This window comes from Scyliorhinus torazame, chromosome 1 (genome assembly GCF_047496885.1).
Source record: "Scyliorhinus torazame isolate Kashiwa2021f chromosome 1, sScyTor2.1, whole genome shotgun sequence".
NCBI classification, from domain to species: domain Eukaryota; kingdom Metazoa; phylum Chordata; class Chondrichthyes; order Carcharhiniformes; family Scyliorhinidae; genus Scyliorhinus; species Scyliorhinus torazame.
In genome coordinates, this window is record NC_092707.1 from 154,038,402 (window position 1) to 154,058,141 (window position 19,740).

Below are 19,740 nucleotides of genomic sequence, written 5' to 3' on the forward strand. Positions count from 1 at the left end.
CGTCACCGACTGCACAACGTCTTGGACACCTTCACTCATGGTGCCAATGTCGTGCACCAGGCTCTCCACTTCAGTCGCCACCCTAGTAGTGTTGACCTCAGTGCCACTCATTGCCAGTGCCATCTCCTGCTCCCCTAGCCCCTGGGATTCCTCCAATCGGCTATAGATCTGCTGGAGTGATGCTGGCATCTCCCTCTGAATGTCCTAGTCTCTCCATATCATCTCCTATCTCTGTACCACAGGCTCAGCAGCAGGCTGGGACTCAGCTGGGTCCTGGGATCCAGCAGACCTCTGACTGCTGTCTTGCCTGGGGGTTCCTGCCTCTACCTGATGTGCATCATCAGCAGTGTGGTGTTCACTAGATTGTGCCCCAGAGGCCTGTCCACTAACATGTCCCACTGAGGTGCGTGTGTCTACGCTGGCGGAGGGTGAGGATGACCACTGTGCCATGACTATTACAGTTGCATCCTCGGAGCTCTCCCCGAGGTGTTCTCCTCGGAGTCAGGAGAGGGGTCCACCAGGGTGGGCCAGCGTCGTTGGCTGGAGGACTTACGGGAGAATGCGCACATGGCCAGTGGGAGGGATGGGTCAGTCAGTAAGGCAAAAACAATTCTCGTTTGACAGGTCCCTTGGCTGGGGCCCGATGAGCTGGCACCTGGAACTGCAAGGTGTCCGGGTAGCACCACCAAGCTGGCAGGGTGCTAGGGTGGAAGTGCGAGGATGCCTGTGTGCTAGGGTGGCACTGACAAGAGTCAGGGGCCGAGAGGAACCATGCCCATGAAAGAAGGGTGGAGGGAGGTTTGAAGGGTGTGGGGGAGGATGCATGGCAGGTAAGTAGGGGCGTCTAGCAGGTTGGGGGAGGTGACAGATGGGCGTTCTGGAAGGAGGGGCCAGTAGAGGGAGGACACCCAGGGACCCCATAGCAGGGTGTCCTCACTTGGGGGGGTGTGGGGTAGTGCCCATGTGTGTGGGGGTGACATTGCCCATAGATGGGGGGTGTGGGGACGCACAAGCTCACTTAGAGGTCGGGGCACCCTTTCAAAATGGCGACCTGATCGCTGAGTTCAGCTCCCCAGTGCTGAAAAGAATTCTAAGGTCGTGATCCAATGGCGATGCTGCGGCCAAAAATCAGCTCGCCGCAGTATAGCATGGCCGATGAAAGTCGGGAGTCCCTGCACCCGGGATCTACTCGGCTCGCCAGGCCTCGCGAGATCCAACGTGACCTCGTGAGGCAGTAAGCCTTACCATAATGTGCAGATTCCCGAGGTACCTGAGTCTTTGGGATTCAACCCCTTTGTCTCAGAGACCTCGGGTGAGCGCTATTCAATGGAACGGCACCTGTGGTAGTCTCCCAGGGGATCGGAGGCCCCCCAGCTGCATGGCCTTTGGGAAGGATGGTGCCCTGGCACTGCCCAGGTGTCACTACCAGCTGGCATAGATGCTACAAGGTTGGCACAGCCAAGGTGCTAAGATGGCATTTTCTGTGTGTGCGCAATCAGGCCGGGGTTGGCCAGTGTGGGAGTTGGGAGGTACAGAGACACTCCCATAGTGCATTTGGCTGGGCGGGGAGGTCAGGAATCATTTTGCGGGCCTTCTTTGCTACACTGGAGTGCTCATGCGTGGCCTTGGACCAGGCAATTCTCTAGGCGTTTATATCGGGAAGGCTGTGTGTTTTACGTGGCGCATCTGTTCTCCCCTCACAGGTTGGTCGATCAGTGCTGGGGCCTCACCGAGTTTTTCGGCATAAAACCAGACACTTCTTCCGGACATTGCCTCAAAATCGGAGAATCCAGCGCCCGGTATTCTCGATCTCTTCCACTGAGTCATCAGTAGGGATTATAAATAGCAGAGGCCCCAGCACTAATTCGTCCGACACTCCACCAGTTATGGTCCACCATCTTGAAAATTCCCTGTTCACCCCTACTCTTTGCTTCCCACCCATTAAGCAATCCTCTATCCTTAATAATATATCACCCCAAACTCCATGTATATTAACCATTTGTATGGCAACTTACCGAAAGTATACAACATCTTCCCTTTATCTACGTTACTATTTACAACAAAAATCTATTAAATTTGTCATGTTTTTGCTTTCATAAAACTATGTTGACTTTTCTTATCATACTATGATTCTATGTTTAGACTGCTTCAACAAATGATTTCTTGGTTGTACAGAATTTGAGTCTTACTGGAAAAAGAGACATGCTGTTGAAGCTTTTCATCTTGTACTCATCAGGACAGATTCACAAGAATAGCAAAATACAAAGGGTACAGCAATTTATACTGCATGAGAAGAGAGTTCTGATTGGTTTGGTCCTGGAAAGAAGTAAATGGTGTGGGGTGGGAGTTACAGGAAGGGGGTCACTGGCAAGGAGCGGGTGGTTGGTGGGGAAGGTTGGATGCCAGGGCTTGTGGGGAGGATTGGTTTCAGTGGGTATTTCCCTTTCCCAGTGCTGTGAACATTGATTGGGCACTAAGTGCCTGGTAGGCTGCCCAGTTAGATAGGTTGTTGGAGGCACAGGAGACCCGCACTAGAATCATTTAATACCTGTGCCACCATAAGGCCTTTATGAATATGGACTTTCAACCAAGCATCTCCAATGAGGTTTTGTTTAGAGTCCGGATTCATAAAATAATTATCTGAGCAGGAATTTGTTTTGACACTCCTGGAGAGAACTGTTGACTTTGTGTGTTTGCCATCATAATCCTTTTATGTGGTTATAATAATTTATTTATTCTGTGATATGTTTTGTAAATATCCCAATATCACAAGAATTAAGAGGTGTGAGGTGCATGAAGCCTCTGTTAATGATACTTTAATGGTCTGTGTGATTGTATGTTTGTAGGAACAGCAGTATTTTTTTAAAAAGAACATTTGAGAAGGGTGTTTATTTAACAGTTCCACACAAGCCATTGCTATTATAAAGATAATTGGTTCTGTACATAGTGCTATTTGGGTGAATGGGAATGGAAGGGCCATGAGTTGGCATGAGTTCTCTTGGTGGTGGCATGGGACGCATAGATTTGACCATACCCTTTTAAAGGTTCCTGAATTCAGACTGTGGTTCACAAATTCTTAGAGACCTTTGAATGGCAGAACAGGCTCAAGGGGCTAAATGGCTTACCGCTGTTCCTATCTTGCTTTGCTCGCAAGAAATCATAACCCTTTTATGTGGTTATAATAATTTATGGTTGTGGTACATGCAAAAGAGGAGATGACTGAAGAGAAATAGGAGTGGATCCAGTAAAGTTGTGGTTATGTGACTGGACTATTAACCAAGAGGCCAATACCAAAAATGCAAGGATCAGAAGTTCAATCCCACCACAACAAGTTGAGAATTCAGGACATTGTCCTGCAGACAATGTGAAGACTACAATGGAGAAGGATCTAATGGAACTAGGTGAGGGCTAATGTCATGGAGGGAGAGACAATGGGGGGAGAGTGGCGTGGTTGACCATGTCAAACATCATAGAAAGAAGAGGAAGGGCAGTGCAGAGGATTGCATGCATGATGTTGGTGCAGTTGACCAAGGTGGCCTTGGCCCTGTGGACAGGAATTGAACTGAAAAGGATTAAAGATGCAAGACTGAGGGGTTAAGCACAAGATAAATAGGTTAAATATTCCAAGTAGCATTTTAAACATATCTACCTCAAAATGCTAACCTTTCTTTTCTCAATGCGGACAGACTTGCTTTACAAATCCAACCTTTTCTGTTCTTAATTTCACATCCACACACAGTTCAACCTTGCAAATGTTGGACATTGTGTTACCTGAAGAGATTCCAGAAATCGGAAAGAGCCCAGTCTTCTCCCCCTTGGAACAAGGCAGAAGGTGGAGTTGTGCAGCAATTCCTGATAATCATACCTGGAAAAGGGAGGCAAAACCAATGCTCATTCATATAAGACTCCTTTATTTAAATGTAGAATTTAAACCCCTGGCCTCTCTGTACCTTACCACAGTTCTGCAACCCTCTGATGTTCTCTCTGCTCCTACAATTTTGGCCTCTTCCACCCTGAATTTTAAAAATTCCACTATTGAATGCCGTGCCTTCAGCTGACTTGGCCCTGAGCTCTAGAATTCACGCACAAAACCTCTCTGCTTTTCTTTCCTCCTTTATACACACGCTTCAAAATCTCTTTGATCAATCCTTTGGTCAACTATTCTGATATATCCCTTTCTGGCTCAGTTGCTAGTTTTGTTTGATAATGTTCTTGTGAAGCACTTTGGGACATATTACAATATTTAAGGCACTATCTAAATGCAAGTTATTGTTAGTGGAGATTTAAAATCCTCATTATGAAGATTGAAGCAGCTCACTGATTGCAAGGGCCAAAAGATGGGTGACTATTTACGCAGTCCAGGTGAGGTAATGTGGAAGGGGTTGGGGCGGTGTAACAATCTCAAGGGAAGAAAGTAGAGGATCAGATATAGTGGTGTCAGTAGAATTCATGCTCCTCTTGACCCCACAAAAAATATTTTGAAAGGTCCTTTGCAGCTGCTTGCAGTGGTCTGTGCTAGGCTAGGTCAGTCTACATCAATTTCTAATGGGTTGAAAGTATGTTGTTTGGCCCCACATATCTGGCAACCACTAAATTCTCACAAAAATATACTGTTGGGCCCTCCATTTGATCTGTTTACCAGACTAGTTAACAGACTGAGCAATCTAACCTATTCTCTACCTTAGCTAGATGTCAGGACTCCAGTTTTCATGGGCTAATAAAGTTCCCACTTGTTCCATTAAGCACCTGTGCCACCCATTTCAAGACTGCCAGCCAAAATGACATCAACCCTAGACATCATTGGAAAGTACTATATTGTTATTTTCAACATGGTTCTGATGAAAGTCCAACCCTTATTTCTCTAGTAAGTGGCAAAACACACCAAATGGACACTTGTATAATTCAGGCTAAAACTACTAATTCCAATTTACTGCAAAACATAAAGCTACAGAAGGATAAATAAATCAACACAGTACATAATACCGTCTGGTAATTTTACACTTTAAAAAAATCAATGTTAAAAATGCTTTTCATAATTCTTAGAGTCCTTTTGACAGAGATTTGGATGGCAGTAAATACTGATGCTGGCTCAGTTGCAGGTTTTGTTTGATAATGTTCCTGTGAAGCATCTTGGGACATATTACAACATTTAAGGCACTATGTAAATACAAGTGATTGTTATTGGAGTTTAAAAATCCTCATTGTAAAGATTGGAGCAGCTCACTGATTGCTAGGGTCAAAATTGGGTGGCTCTATTTACATAGTTCGGGTGAGGAATGTGGAAGGGGTTGGGACGGTGAAGCAATCTCGAGGGAAGTTCACGACTGCAACACAGGGTTAACTGATTGAAACATGTAGACTGACCAAGCACTTGAGGATTTATCACAGACTAACAGACATCCAAACACAAATCTTTTGTTCAAAGACTATTGAACATGCCTGCTTCAACATGATGATTCACATCGCAGCCTAGATTCACATACCCAGGAATGGTTAAATGTTTGTGATAATATAATAATCTTTATTAGTGTCACAAGTAGGCTTACATTAACACATGAAGTTACTGTGAAAATTCCCTAGTTGCCACACTCCGGCGCCTGTTCGGATACACGAGGGAGAATTCAGAATTTCCAATTCACCTAACAAGCACGTCTTTTGGGACTTGTGGGAGGAAACTGGATCACCCGGAGGAAACCCACGCAGATACATCATAGAATTTACAGTGCAGAAGGAGGCCATTCAGCCCATCGAGTCTGCACCAGCTCTTGGAAAGAGCACCCTATCCAAGGCCAAAACCTCCACCCTATTCCCATAACCCAGTAACCCCACCCAACATTAAGGGCAATTTTGGACACTAAGGGCAATTTATCATGGCCAATCCATCTAACCTGCACATCTTTGGACTGTGGGAGGAAGCCGGAGCACCCGGAGGAAACCTACGCACACACGGGGAGGATGTGCAGACTCTGCACAGGCAGTGACCCAAGCTGGAATCGAACCTGGGACCCTGGAGCTGTGAAGCAATTGTGCTATCCACAATGCTACCGTGCTGTCCCGGGGAGGGGATATGGGGAGAACATGCAGATTCCGCACAGACAGTGACCCAAGCCGGGAATTGAACCCAGGTATCGAACCCGGTCCCTGTCGCTGCACCATCTGGCCTTCTATTTGTTCCCTTTACCTGACTGTTTACCAGATCAAACAATGAAAATAATATGGGTCAAAAAAACATTTTCAAAAACACTTCTGTTTTGAGCACATTATGCCCCAACACATTTGCCAGCAACTTACTCAGATTGTAAAGGAGAGCGAATCTGGGAAGCTTGCAGATAGAACACAAGTAAAGTCTGTATAAGCCCAATGAGATTTGGTCGGCATATTTCAGGGAGGGCGAACACTCGGAGAAGTGGTTTAAAGGTGCACAGGTGGGGGGGGGGGGGGCAAATCACCCCGAGTCTCATTGCTCATAATCATCCCTATGCTCTTCCAGTATCACCATTGTGGCAAAAACTGCAAGGAAGTTCACCCTGTAATTTTCTGAATGTCTCCAAACTGTCTCTTTTCACAGCAGATAATTAGTATCAAAGAGCTGTGACTCAGCCACGCAGACATATCAACACCAGCTGCCAGTCATTCGTTCTGCTCTTGAAAAGCTGGAACAAGACTGTAACATTCGCTGTGTTGCGCAGTGCTGCTTATCCAAGAATGCAGTGAGTGCAGCCTGCCTTCCTGGGATTCAAGGAAGAATGGGTTCCTTAAAATTTGAAAGATAGAACTTCCATTTACATAGTACCTTTCACAACCTCAGGATGTTCCAAATCACTATTCAGTCAATTAAGTACTTTTGAATTGTAGTCGCTGCTGATGTAGGAAGCACGGCAGCCAATTTGCACGCAGCAAGCTCCCACATACAGCAGTGTGGTATTGACCTGATAATCCTGTTTAGTGACGTTGGTTGAAGGATAAACATTGGTCCCTGCCCCCCTTATAATAGTGCCATGGGATCTTTTCTATCTCCCTGAAAACGCATACAGGATCTCTACTTAATATCTCACCTGAAATGCTCCACCTCCAGCAACACTTCCTCAGTGCTGTGCTGGGACTGTCAACTCATGTTCTGGACTCAAGTCTTTAAAGTGGGACTTTAACCCATGACCTTCTTATTCTCATGGGATAGGTGAGAGGGCTATCTGCTGAGTCACAGCTGACAACTTATAGAGAGTTATATGACTGGGAAAGATTAACAATGTGAGAGTTCTTTCAATGCTGGCAGTGCGCCATTCGCTGGTGGCGGGATTCTGTTTTCCCGCCACTTATCATAGATTATCATAGAATTTACAGTGCAGAAGGAGGCCATTTGGCCCATCAAGTCTGCACCAGCTCTTGGAAAGAGCACCCTACCCAAGCTCAACACCTCCACCCTATCCCCATAACCCAGTAACCCCACCCTAAGGGCAATTTTGGACACTAAGGGCAATTTATCATGGCCAATCCACCTGAGCCGCACATCTTTGGACTGTGGGAGGAAACCGGAGCACCCGGAGGAAACCCACGCACAGACGGGGAGGATGTGCAGACTCCGCACAGACAGTGACCGAAGCCGGAATCGAACCTGGGACCCTGGCGCTGTGAAGCAATTGTGCTATCCACAATGCTACCGTGCTGCCCGGTATGTCAATGGGATTTCCAATTGTAACCACCTGATGCCGCCTGGAACCCCATGGGCAGGGGAGCGCAGCCAGCGAGAAAAGTGAATCACAACGACCGGAGAATTACGGCCATTTTCTCTGCATCTATCCAATTGAACCCCATCATAGGTTTCAAAGATCTCAATCCGTTCACCATTCCACCTTTTCTCTTTTTAAAAAAAAAGTTCCTGTTCATTTCCTGATACGTGGTACCTCTATTTTTTGGACCTTCTTCTTGGTCATGGTATAACACAGACACTAGAATTGTGAATAACACTCCATAAGATGGAACTTAATGCCCACCCGCAAGGCAATGTTGATGGCATGGGGGGCATTTAGTTGGATGGGAAGGTGGTGGGAAGGGACCCTGCTGACTTGCTGCCTCTGCCCCAATTAACTCCATGGCGGGAAGGCCCATGGACATTCTTCCACCTTAAGGGCCTCATCCTGATGCCAGTGATATTCACCAAGTGACTGGCGGAGGTTTTGCCATGTGGAAGGCCTGAAAAACAAACCACGCACCTTCTTGGGGATGGGAGCTTTGTGAACATCCTCTTTAAAAGCTTTCAGTGCCTGGTTTAAGGGCCCAGCCTCAGGAAGGGGGTGCCCACTGTGAGCCACCTCCTGCCCTCGTTGCTGGCTCCTCAGTTGTGCAGTCTGCAATGACAGCTACTGGCCAATCAGAGTGGGGTGTGGTTTCCCACACCTGGTGTTCTGCTGCTTCCCAGTTAAAGAAACACTTAATCTGGCCGGCCTTCCCGAAAAGATGTTGATACAGGACTCTCTCTGGATTTGCAGGAACCCGCAGTTTTTTTCAACTTCATTAAATATTATCCCATTTGTGGTTTAACCCAGGTTCAATACAAGTTGAAGTGAACACAAGTGCTTTGTTTGTTTGCATTTTTTAAAATAAAAATAAGTATGTTTTAATAGCCAGGGCAAGTTAGTGTTAATGAACAAGCTAATAACAAGAGCTGCGAAACGGTGGGCACTGAGAACAACCCATTCTTATTCCTCCGCTGAAAAGGCATCTCATTACATCTTGAACATGACTGTGAATCCCAGCAGATTCTAGTCAGCGAATAGCTCCAGCACTGAGCAGGCGGATTCTCTCATGTGCCAGCAATAGAACAACAAAACCTATCATTATTTTGACTTCCTCATTGAGCCAGGGAGGGAGCCAAGGGACAAGTCGGCCTAATCTGTACCCGCTTTGGAGAGCACTGAGACCTGTGTATATTTGGACTGGATAGCTGTGTTGTTTTGTGTAATTAAAATATGTAAACTGGACACAAAGTGAGTGATTTCAACCCAACAGGCTTTGAATCCTGCGAGATTGACTGGAACACAGATTTGCTTTCCATTTACTTCAACAGAGAGTAAGATCAGATAGTGTGCAAATCCAGCATCACACACCAATCGATTTAACAAAAGGTGTCTGTTTGGACCCAAACTATCTTTACATTTTTACCTTGACTTGCCCGTGTCCAATGTTGTGCATCAGATCTTAGTTATTAAATTTATTTTAAAGGACTTCTATCAGTGGCAAAACGAACATTGGGAATTAAATTATGGCCCTTTCAACCTCTGTCCAAGTCTAATTATGGTTAGAAACCAGAGAGTGAAGTAGATCAAAGGGGCATCAATAGAATTTCTGAAACTGAAAGACTGGTGCATGAACATTTAAATTATTGCACTAAATTCTTCACTATGCCATTTCTGTGCTGTCCAATATGTTAATCACAAGTGGTTAATTAGGAATCCAGGTGTGGCTGAACATATTTCTGAATGTCTGAGGCCCAAACATGCTTCATCAATAACCTTCCTTCCATCATAAGGTCAGAAGTGGGGATGTTCGCTGATGACTGCACAATGTTCAGCACCATTTGTACTCCTCAGATACTGAAGCAGCCTGTGTCCAAATGCAGCTGGACCTGGACAAAATCCAGGGAATCTATGGAAGTCCTTGCCCAGTGAAGCAGTTGAGGCTCCTTCATTAAATGTTTTTAAGATAAAGATAGATAGTTTTTTTGAAGAATAAAAGGATTAAGGGTTATGGTGTTCGGGACGGAAAGTGGAGCTGAGTCCACAAAAGATCAGCCATGATCTCATTGAATGGCTGAGCAGGCTCGAGGGGCCAGATGGCCTACTCCTGCTCCTAGTTCTTATGTTCTTATGTTCTAAAATCGAGGCTAGGGCTGACAAGTGGCAAGTATCTTTCATGCCCCCCAAAAAACTTTCATGCCACACAAATGCCAGGTAATGACCATCTCCAACAAGAGAGGATGTAACCATCACCCCTTGACATTCAATGGCATTACCATCGCTGGATCCCCCACAGTCAATATCCTGGGGGTTACCATTGACCAGAAACTGAACTGGACTAGCATATAAATTCTATGGCTGTCATGATATCCATATTAACATATCATGGTGCAATCACACACACACACACTGATGGACAGGTAGATGGACCAACCAACACACACACAACATCACAGCCAATCACCAGTGAGAGCACACGCACTATAAAACAGGGAACACCACAGTTCCCGCTCATTCCACCAGGAGATAGCTCAGAGCACAGAGCTCACAGCGTGCCACTCAGACATACACCATGTGCTGAGTGCCTCACTAAGATAGTGCTAAGGCTGGGTCCACAGGTTAGCTGGTGAAGTACGAACCACAGCCAGAAGTTAATAGTTATTATTGTACAGAATAATAAAACAGAGTTGCACCATCTACAACCGTGTTGGTTCGTTTCTGTATCGGAACACCCAACACGACATGATACCAGCGACTGTGAGACCTACCTGCACCTCTTCAGAGATCCGCCATCCTGCGCCATGGACACCATCAGCCCGCCGCAGCCGCTCCGAATCGCTGGAAATCTCGGCATCAACTGGAAGCTGTTTAAACAGCGCTTCCAGCTCTTCCTAGAAGCCACAGACAGGGAGAATGCATCGGACACCAGGAAGATCGCCCTCCTCCTCTCCACGGCGGGGCAACACGCCATCCACATCTACAACTCCCTGGCATTCGCGGAAGGCGAGCACAAGACGAAGTACAAGACGGACCTTCTAAAATTTGTGGAACACTCCAGCGTGGAGAGCTTCGAGAGGTACCTCTCCCAGCAGCGCCTGCTGGGTAAGGATGAGCGTTTTCAATCTTATTTGACACACCTCCATATTCTCGCGCAGTCCTGCGGCTATGAGGCCACCTCCGACTCCATGATTCGGGATCAGATAGTTTTGGGACACCCTACGCCAGCAGCTCCTCAAAATAAAGCACATCACCCTTGTCACCGCCATCGAAACCTGCGTCCTCCATGAAAACGCGACCAGCTGCTACTCCCAATTCCAGGCGGCCGAATCGGCACAGCAGGGATCCTACGAGGCCGAGCGTGTCCAGTCGATCGAGTTCCTCCTGGCCCGCGGCCCGACGAGGGCAGCTATTTTGCGCGCTTTCCGAGGCCTCCCGCGCTTGTACGCGCCAAAAGAGGGGACGTCGACGCAGAGGGACGTGATGCGCAAGCGCGCTCTACGCAGGACCGCACCGCGCATGCGCGGTGGTGCAACGAGCGCCATGACGTAATGACGTGCGGCAACTGTGGATCCGCACACTTAAAGCGGCAATGTCCAGCCAAAACGCGACAATGCCTCCGCTGTGGCAGGATGGGCCACTACGCTGCCTGCTGTCGAGCAGCTCAACCTGCCAACTCTCCGCAATTCCGCTAGCCTCGTAGGGACGTGCGGGCCATTCAGCCCCCATACACCGAGTCATACCCTGACGACGTGCAGACCGGTGATACAGATGACCGAGAACCCTTCCGCGTTACAGTAAGAGACAGGAACCGGATGTCCCCCAAGTAGGACTCACCAGTGCACAGCATTAATCCGGGCGATGAATGGTGTGCCACCCTAACGGTAAACCGATCACCAATCACATTCCGCTTCGACACTGGTGCCTCCGCCAATCTCATTGCATGGTCAGCCTTCCACACCTTGAAGGTTAAACCACCGATTCGGCCATCCCACTGTCAGCTGGTTGATTACAACAGGAACGTTATCCTGGCCATGGGGTCCTGCCAGCTCGAGGTTGCACACAATTCATACACAGCCACACTGTCTTTTGAGATAGTTGGATCCTCGAAGGACTCTCTGTTAGGCGCACAGGCGTGCAAGATCCTCCACCTCATTCAGCAGGTACACACTCTGTCTCCAGAAGGCATGTCCGATTTCCCGGATGCAGACTTTAGGGCACAGCTCCACTCGCTCCTCGCCCACAACCGGGAGGTTTTCGAGGGCATGGGCACACTCTCCTACATTACAGAATACGGCTCAAACCGGACGCCACCCCGGTCATTCACGCACCTCGTAGAGTCCCAGCACCACTCAAGGACCGCCTCAAGCAGCAGCTGCAGGATCTGCAGGACCAAGGAGTGCTTTCCCGGGTCACGGAGCCAACGCCATGGGTCAGCTCCATGGTGTGCGTAAGAAAGCCCTCCGGCGAGCTCCGGATCTGCATCGACCCGAAAGACCTGAACAATAACATCATGAGGGAACACTACCCCATACCCAAACAGGAAGAAATCATGAGCGAAATGGCCCGGGCTAAAATTTTCACCAAGCTTGATGCCTCAAAGGGTTTTTGGCAGATTCAGCTGGATCAGTCCAGCAGGAAGCTGTGCACTTTCAACACTCCCTTTGGCAGATACTGCTACAATAGGATGCCGTTTGGCATCATCTCGGCATCCGAGTTGTTTCATCGCATCATGGAACAGATGATGGAGGGCATCGAAGGGGTGCGCGTCTATGTTGACGATGTCATCATCTGGTCCACTGCACCATGGGAGCCCATCAGTCGTCTCCAGCGTGTCTTTGCACGGATACGAGATCATGGCCTGCGCCTCAACCGAGCCAAGTGTTCTTTTGGCCAAACTGAGCTAAGGTTTCTGGGGGACCACATATCCCAGTCAGGGGTGCGTCCGGATGCCGACAAAGTGGCAGCTATTGCAGCCATGCCGCAGCCGGCAGACAAGAAGGCAGTGCTACGCTTTCTCGGGATGGTCAACTTCCTGGGAGAGTTTATTCCCAACCTTGCCTTGCACACAACGGCTCTTCGCCACCTGGTCAAGAAGACAACGGAATTCCAGTGGCTGCCCGCACACCAGAAGGAATGGGAAGAGCTCAAGATCAAGCTCACCACCGCCCCGGTATTGGCGTTCTTCGACACTACTCGGGACACAAAGATCTCGACTGATGCCAGCCAGTCTGGCATTGGGGCGGTTCTCCTGCAACGGGACGACACTGCATCATTGGCCCCGGTCGCCTATGCCTCGCGGGCCATGACCCCCACAGAACAGCGCTATGCACAGATTGAAAAGGAGTGCCTGGGTTTGTTGACCGGCATCGACAAATTCCTCGACTATGTGTATGGTCTTCCTCAGTTCACTGTGGAGACCGACCATCGCCCCCTGGTCGGCATCATACAAAAGGACCTCAACGAGATGACCCCTCGCCCCCAGCGCATTCTGCTCAAGCTCCGGAGATACGACTTCCAACTGGTCCACACCCCAGGAAAGGACCTCATCATCGCAGATGCCCTGTCCAGAGCAGTGAGCACACCGCCCGAATCGGAGGGATTCGTTTGTCAGGTCGACGCACAAGTAGCCTTCACATCGGCCAATCTGCCGGCTACTGATGCACGTCTGGCCCACATTCGCCGTGAGACTGCGGCTGATCCCCTTCTACAACGTGTGATGCACCACATGGCGGAAGGGTGGCGCAAGGGGCAGTGCCCACAATTCTACAATGTCCGGGACGACTTGGCCGTCATTGATTGTGCCCTCCTAAAGTTGGACAGCATGCACCGGCTTGTCCTCGAACAATTGCACGAAAGCCATCTCGGGGTTGAAAAGTGCAGGCGGAGGGCCCGAGAAGCTGTATACTGGCCGGGCATCAGCGACGACATCGCCAACATGGTGCTCAACTGCCCCACCTGCCAAAGGTTTCAGCCTGCGCAACCCCCTGAGACGCTTCAGCCCCATGAGTTGGTCACGTCCCCCTGGGCGAAGGTGGGTGTGGACCTCTTTCATGCGCTCGGCAGGGACTACATCATTATAATTGACTATTTTTCCAATTATCAGGAGGTCATACGCCTGCACGACTTGACATCATCAGCTGTCATCAGAGCATGCAAAGGGGCAGCATGTGGCGCAGTGGATAGCACTGGGACTGCGGCGCTGAAGATCCGGGTTCGAATCCCGGCCCTGGGTCACTGTCCGTGTGGAGTTTGCACATTCTCCCCATGTCTGCGTGGGTTTCACCCCCACAACCCAAAGATGTGCAGGTTAGGTGGATTGGCCACACTAAATTGGCCCTTACTTTGAAAAAAAATAATTGGCTACTCTAAATTTAAAAAAAAAAATCAGAGCATGTAAAGAAACCTTCGCTCGCCATGGCATTCCGCTTACCGTCATGTCTGACAACGGGCCCTGTTTTGGGCAGCCAAGAATGGTCTTCTTTTGCCGCTTCATACGGCTTCACACACGTGACGTCCAGCCCTTTGCATCCCCAGTCGAATGGCAAGGCGGAAAAGGGCGTCCATATCGTGAAGCGGCTCCTCTGCAAGGCTGCTGATGCCGGATCTGACTTCTGTTTAGCCTGCTGGCCTATCGCTCGGCCCCACTGTCCACAGGCCTCTCACCAGCCCAGGTGTTGATGGGTCGCACCCTTAGGACCACTGTGCCATCCATTCATGTTCCTAAACCCGACCATGCTCCAGTACTGCAAAGGATGCAACAGCAACATGCTCAGCAGAAGGTGGCACATGACGCTCGGGCAACTGATCTTCCTGCCCTGGCGCCAGGAGACAACGTCCGCATACACCTACCGGAGGGTGGCTGGTCGGCAACCACCAAGGTTCTCCGCCATTCGCCGGCGTAATCGGCGGGCCCTTCGGCTGCTTCCGCACTCGCCACGTGATCATGCACCGGTGCCACGCCCTCCTGTTGACCCTGATGTCGACTTCGTGGAGCTTCCTGCCACTCTGCCTATTCCTCTATCGCCCGTGGCCAGGCCCATTCCTCAGACGGTGGATCCTGACCCACCCTTGAGGCAGTCAACCCGAATTCGTCGCCCACCTGATAGACTGGACTTATGAGCCTGTTTGCACATTGGACTCACTGAATTGTTGCGCAATAATGTTAATTTGTTTCTTTCTTGTCATTCCAGGAGTTCTCTTTCGATATTTGATGATTGCACTTGTTTTGTTTGTGGTACAACCTCGTTGCTCTGTTGCACCTGACACCTTCCTATGTATATAGTTTAGCCTCATGTACATGTTGTAAATATTGCACACACATACTCAGCCGCACTCAGTACACACCAATATTTATTACCATACAGGCACATATCCTTGTGAAAAGGGGGGATGTCATGATATCCATATTAACATATCATGGTGCAATCACACACACACTGATGGACAGGTAGATGGACCAACCAACACACACACAACATCGCAGCCAATCACCAGTGAGAGCACACGCACTATAAAACAGGGAACACCACAGTTCCCGCTCATTCTACTGGGAGATAGCTCAGAGCACAGAGCTCACAGAGTGCCACTCAGACATACACCATGTGCTGAGTGCCTCACTAAGATAGTGCTAGGGCTGGGTCCACAGGTTAGCTGGTGAAGTACGAACCACAGCCAGAAGTTAATAGTTATTATTGTACAGAATAATAAAACAGAGTTGTACCATCTATAACCGTGTTGGTTCGTTTGTGTATCGGAACACCCAACACGACAGTGACTACCAGAGCAAAGCCTAGGAATCCGGTTGCGAGTAACTCATTTCCTGACTCCCCAAAGCCTGTGCATTATCTATGAGGCACAAGTCAGGAGTGTAATGGAATACGCTCCACTATCCTGGATGAGTGCAGCTCCAACAAGCTCAAGAAGCTCAACACCGTCCAGGACAAAGCAGCCAACTTGATTGCTCCCCCTTCCACAAACATTCAAACCCTCCACCAACGACGAACAGTAGCAGCCGTGTGTACCATCTACAAGATACACTGCAGTAACTCACCAAGGTTCCTTAGACAGCACCTTCCAAACCCACGACTATGACCATTTAGAAGGACAAGTGCAGCAGGTATCCGAGAATCCCATCTTCTGGCAGTTCGCCTCCAAGCCATTCACCATCCTGATTTGGAAATACATCGCCATTCCTTCAGTGCCCCTGAGGCAACATCCTGGAACTCCTTCCCGAACAGTACAGTGGGTGTACCTACACCTCAGGGACTGCAACGGTTCAAGAAGGCAGCTCACCACCACCTTATGAAGGGCAACTAGGGATGGGCAATAAATGCACTATAAAACCTAAACTATAAAGCCTAACCAGTGCCGACCACATATTATAAATTTAAAAAAATTTAATAATGAATAATTGACACCAAACGGTATTAGCCCGTTAAGCTGTTTTTAGTGAGGGGTTGAGGGAGAGATATTGGTCCAGGACACGAGGTATACCTCATCTGCTTTCCTCTGAAACAGTGCCATGGAATTTTGTACATTCACCTCAGAGGACAGATAGTCACTTGTCTTAGCATCTCATCTGAATGATGGCACCTCTGTTACTGCTGCACACCCTGACCACTGCACTGTAATGCCAAATCTCTGAAATAAAGAAGAATGTGGTATGAGTATCAGAATATAAGGAATAGGATTAGGAATTAGCAATATGACCCATTGAACCTGCTGTGCCATTCAATAAGATCATGGTTGATCTACATCAACATCACTTTCCTGCCCTATCCCCATATCCCTTAATTCCTTTTGTGCCCAACCTCAGTTTTGACTATGCTGAATGGCTGAACTTTCATTGTCTTCGGAGATAGAGAGTTCCAAAGATTATGAAGAGCATATTAAGGGTTTATACAGAAACAGTGCCATTACTATCCTAATATTGGCATTGACAGAACTGACAAATGATGCCAACTGCACTGGTAGTTTGGCACAGACAGAAAACAAAATTATGCTGCAGTTTGCGCAGCCTACTGGTTACATCAAAGAGCTGCAGTTCAATTTTACAAAGTGACACAAGCATTAATCTTATGCAAATATTTATCAGGGCTATTGATGTCTGCGGTGTGACACCATTAACAAGTGAATTTGGAGAAAATGCTAATCGCATGCATACATAAGCTGTTCAAATCATGATCTTTTACCCATGCTGCCTCAGTGTTTCCAAATAAGAACGTCCAAACCAATTACTGCATTGATTCCAGGCCCTATATTACTGGACTAGTAATCCAGAGATAATTATCCTAATAATTCAAGTGACATTAAGGTAGTCTGAGAATTTGATATCAGTTTTTAAAAATCTGGAAATATAAAGCCAGAATGAATGATAGATTTAGTAATAGGGATCCATGTGCAAAATAATTCAAATAAGTTTAAAAACAAACAATGCCACTATGAGTTTTTTCTCCTGGGTGTGGCGAATGGCAGTGTCCTGGAGATTAATCTTCAATTCCCAGTGATCTGAGGGCAATTCTGAAAGTTTGGCAATCCCAACTGAGTGAGGAATTGAGTGTCATCCTGTCCACCTTCACATTAAATATGGCAAATGTTTAAGTAGGCCAGGACGCAGGAAGGCAACCGGTGCCTGTGGTAATATATCGACTGCGGGACAATTCCTTTGGGCAAGGAGTGAAGAAAAATAGGAAAGGAAGAAACTGTCACAACAGACAGCAACAGATTCCAACTGGTTCATCACTCACAAGGAAGACCTTCAGCGTCCTTCATGCCTGTGGTGTCTGTTAGTCACGAGTCCTTCATGCATGAGTGGGAACAATGGGGCTGCAGTATCACCGTTGTTATATTAGTTCTCAGACAGTGTTGCTGTCACTCTTCATTTATGCCATGCTCACAGCAAGCAATAAGATATTCTTGAAATGTACTGACATAAAAATTGAACAACCTGGCTGTATAATTCTCTTTTAGGTTTTAGCCGTGACTCAGTGGGTAGCATCTTGCCTCCTGAGTTCAAAGATCATGCGTTCAAGTCTCATTGCAGAGACTTGGCCCGAAACCTAAGTTAGAGTTCCTCTGCAGTACTGAGGGAGGAGACCTTAAACAAAAACACGGGGCGCGATTTAACGACATGGAAAGTCCCATAGTGAGCGCATTTAGCCGCGCGTTTCCCGGCGCTCGCAGTGCCGAGAAACGCGAAGCCATCAAGCACCACTCAGGTTAAATAGGGGACCTCAGTGGGGAACGGCCTAGGCCACACAGAGCTTTGTTTTCTGGAGTGAGAAGCTCCAATCACCAGAACTCCTCAGTGTAGAGAGAAATCGGTACGCCATTTTTAAATGACGTTCCGATCTCTGGAGCCCCCAACGTGGCACCCAACCACCCCCCCCAGCCTCAATCAGAGGCCCCCAGGTGATCGGGCCCTGGGCAGGGCGGTACACTGGGATTCATGCCAAGGTGCTAGACTGGCAGTGCCAAGGTGCCAAAGTGAAAGGTTGCCCATGCCGCTGATCATGCCTGGGGGCGCACTGTGCTTATGAGGTGGGGTGAGGGGGGCATGAGGACGCCCTAATAAGTCAGTTGGAGCGTGGTGGGTGGGAGTCCGGATGCCGCAATGGGGGTGTTGAGAGGTCGACGCGCCATCCAGCGAGCCAGTTGTGTTGGAAAACCTCGCTCTGCACATTCACCCCCAACCTCAGCAAGAGCCCCTAGATCTCAGACCCCTGGCGGGAACATTATGGAGACCGTGCTCCAGTGTCTCCCCTGATCCACACACTCACCCGTTGGTCGCGAGAATATTCCCAGTGCTGAAGCCCAGCTCGTGATTGTTTGATTGTTGGCTGCTGTCTCTGTGGTGCTGATGGTTCTGGAGTTCAGGCAAACTGTTCAGGCTTCAAAGTTTGATTGAAAAGTGATGCAATAATCATCATTTAAGTCATCACACTTAAGACATTCCACTTGAGTTTATTCTAGTTTTCTTAAATTTTACAATAACATAGGAAAAGTTAAGTAAAGTTTTCAACCAGCCAGGGAGGATAAAGCTGCAAGACTGGGTTTCCTCACTCAAACAAATCTGGGGTGCGTTGCTGCTAGTGCAGCAGAGTCTGCATTGTTCATCAGCTTCCTTCCCCCTCCTTGTGTCCTCTTCTTCAAGATGACGGGCTGGAACTTTAATTCAAATAGTCTCTCGTTCTGAGCGGAGTGGAAGTTTTGTGATGTGACAGTCTGCGGCTCAGCGGGCAAGTAAACAAACTCATCAACATTAATGTCCCAGTCTCTCATTTTTGAACTAAGGAAATGCTCTGACAACTGACAAGGCCAATTTCTTATTAGCAATTCAGCTGTGAAACTGGATGCTGCTCCCAGTCAAAGGGAGTTGAAGTGACTTTCAGCATATAACCAAGAACATGGCTCTGCCTTGGAAGTGTTTGATAGGATGGAGAGGCAGCAGCTGTAGTTGCCCTGGCCATGGGTATCCACAATATTTAAAGATGGCTTGAAGGCCTCACAGATGAATATCCCCTCACTCCACCTCCGCCTCCCCCCCCCCCCCCCCCCCCACCGCCTCCCACCCACCAACCCCTACGCACTGGGACAGCAGCTCCAGCGCCCTTGAGCTGCATGCCCGAAAATGGAGCTGGCTACTCACCTCCTCTGTTCCCCCTCAGCAGCCATTGCGCCAGCTTCATGTTTTTAAAAAGGAGTGCGGAAACAATGCCCGCTTGATTTCTCACTGGGAGCTGGTTCAGTCCCAGGAGGCCGCTACATTCAAAGTCAATCTCGCTGATGGGATTGAAATGAATGCAAATTGGGGTTAATGATATGCTCGCCATATTTGGACCTGATCCGAAACTTGTATTATGGGCCAGGGTTTAGAGAACCCCAAAGTGTAGTATGGAGTTCACCTGACCCACAACTTTTAATAGATTGTGGTATGGGGAGCACACGGCCCACTCTACAGGTGTGGTACAGCAGAAATGGAAAAGTACTTTTTTTTAAAGCAAAACAT

General features: G+C 48.3%; 1 protein-coding gene across 2 annotated transcripts in view; it reads right to left on the minus strand.

Moving 5' to 3' along the window:
- The window catches only part of LOC140415180 (exostosin-1-like), a 510,761-nt gene that overhangs the window by 127,263 nt on the left and 363,758 nt on the right, over positions 1–19,740 (minus strand). For both annotated transcript variants that reach the window (XM_072501034.1, XM_072501033.1), the window contains exon 2: positions 3,772–3,865. In XM_072501034.1, coding sequence (XP_072357135.1) covers positions 3,772–3,865 — 94 coding nt within the window. The remainder of the gene's footprint in view (positions 1–3,771; positions 3,866–19,740) is intronic.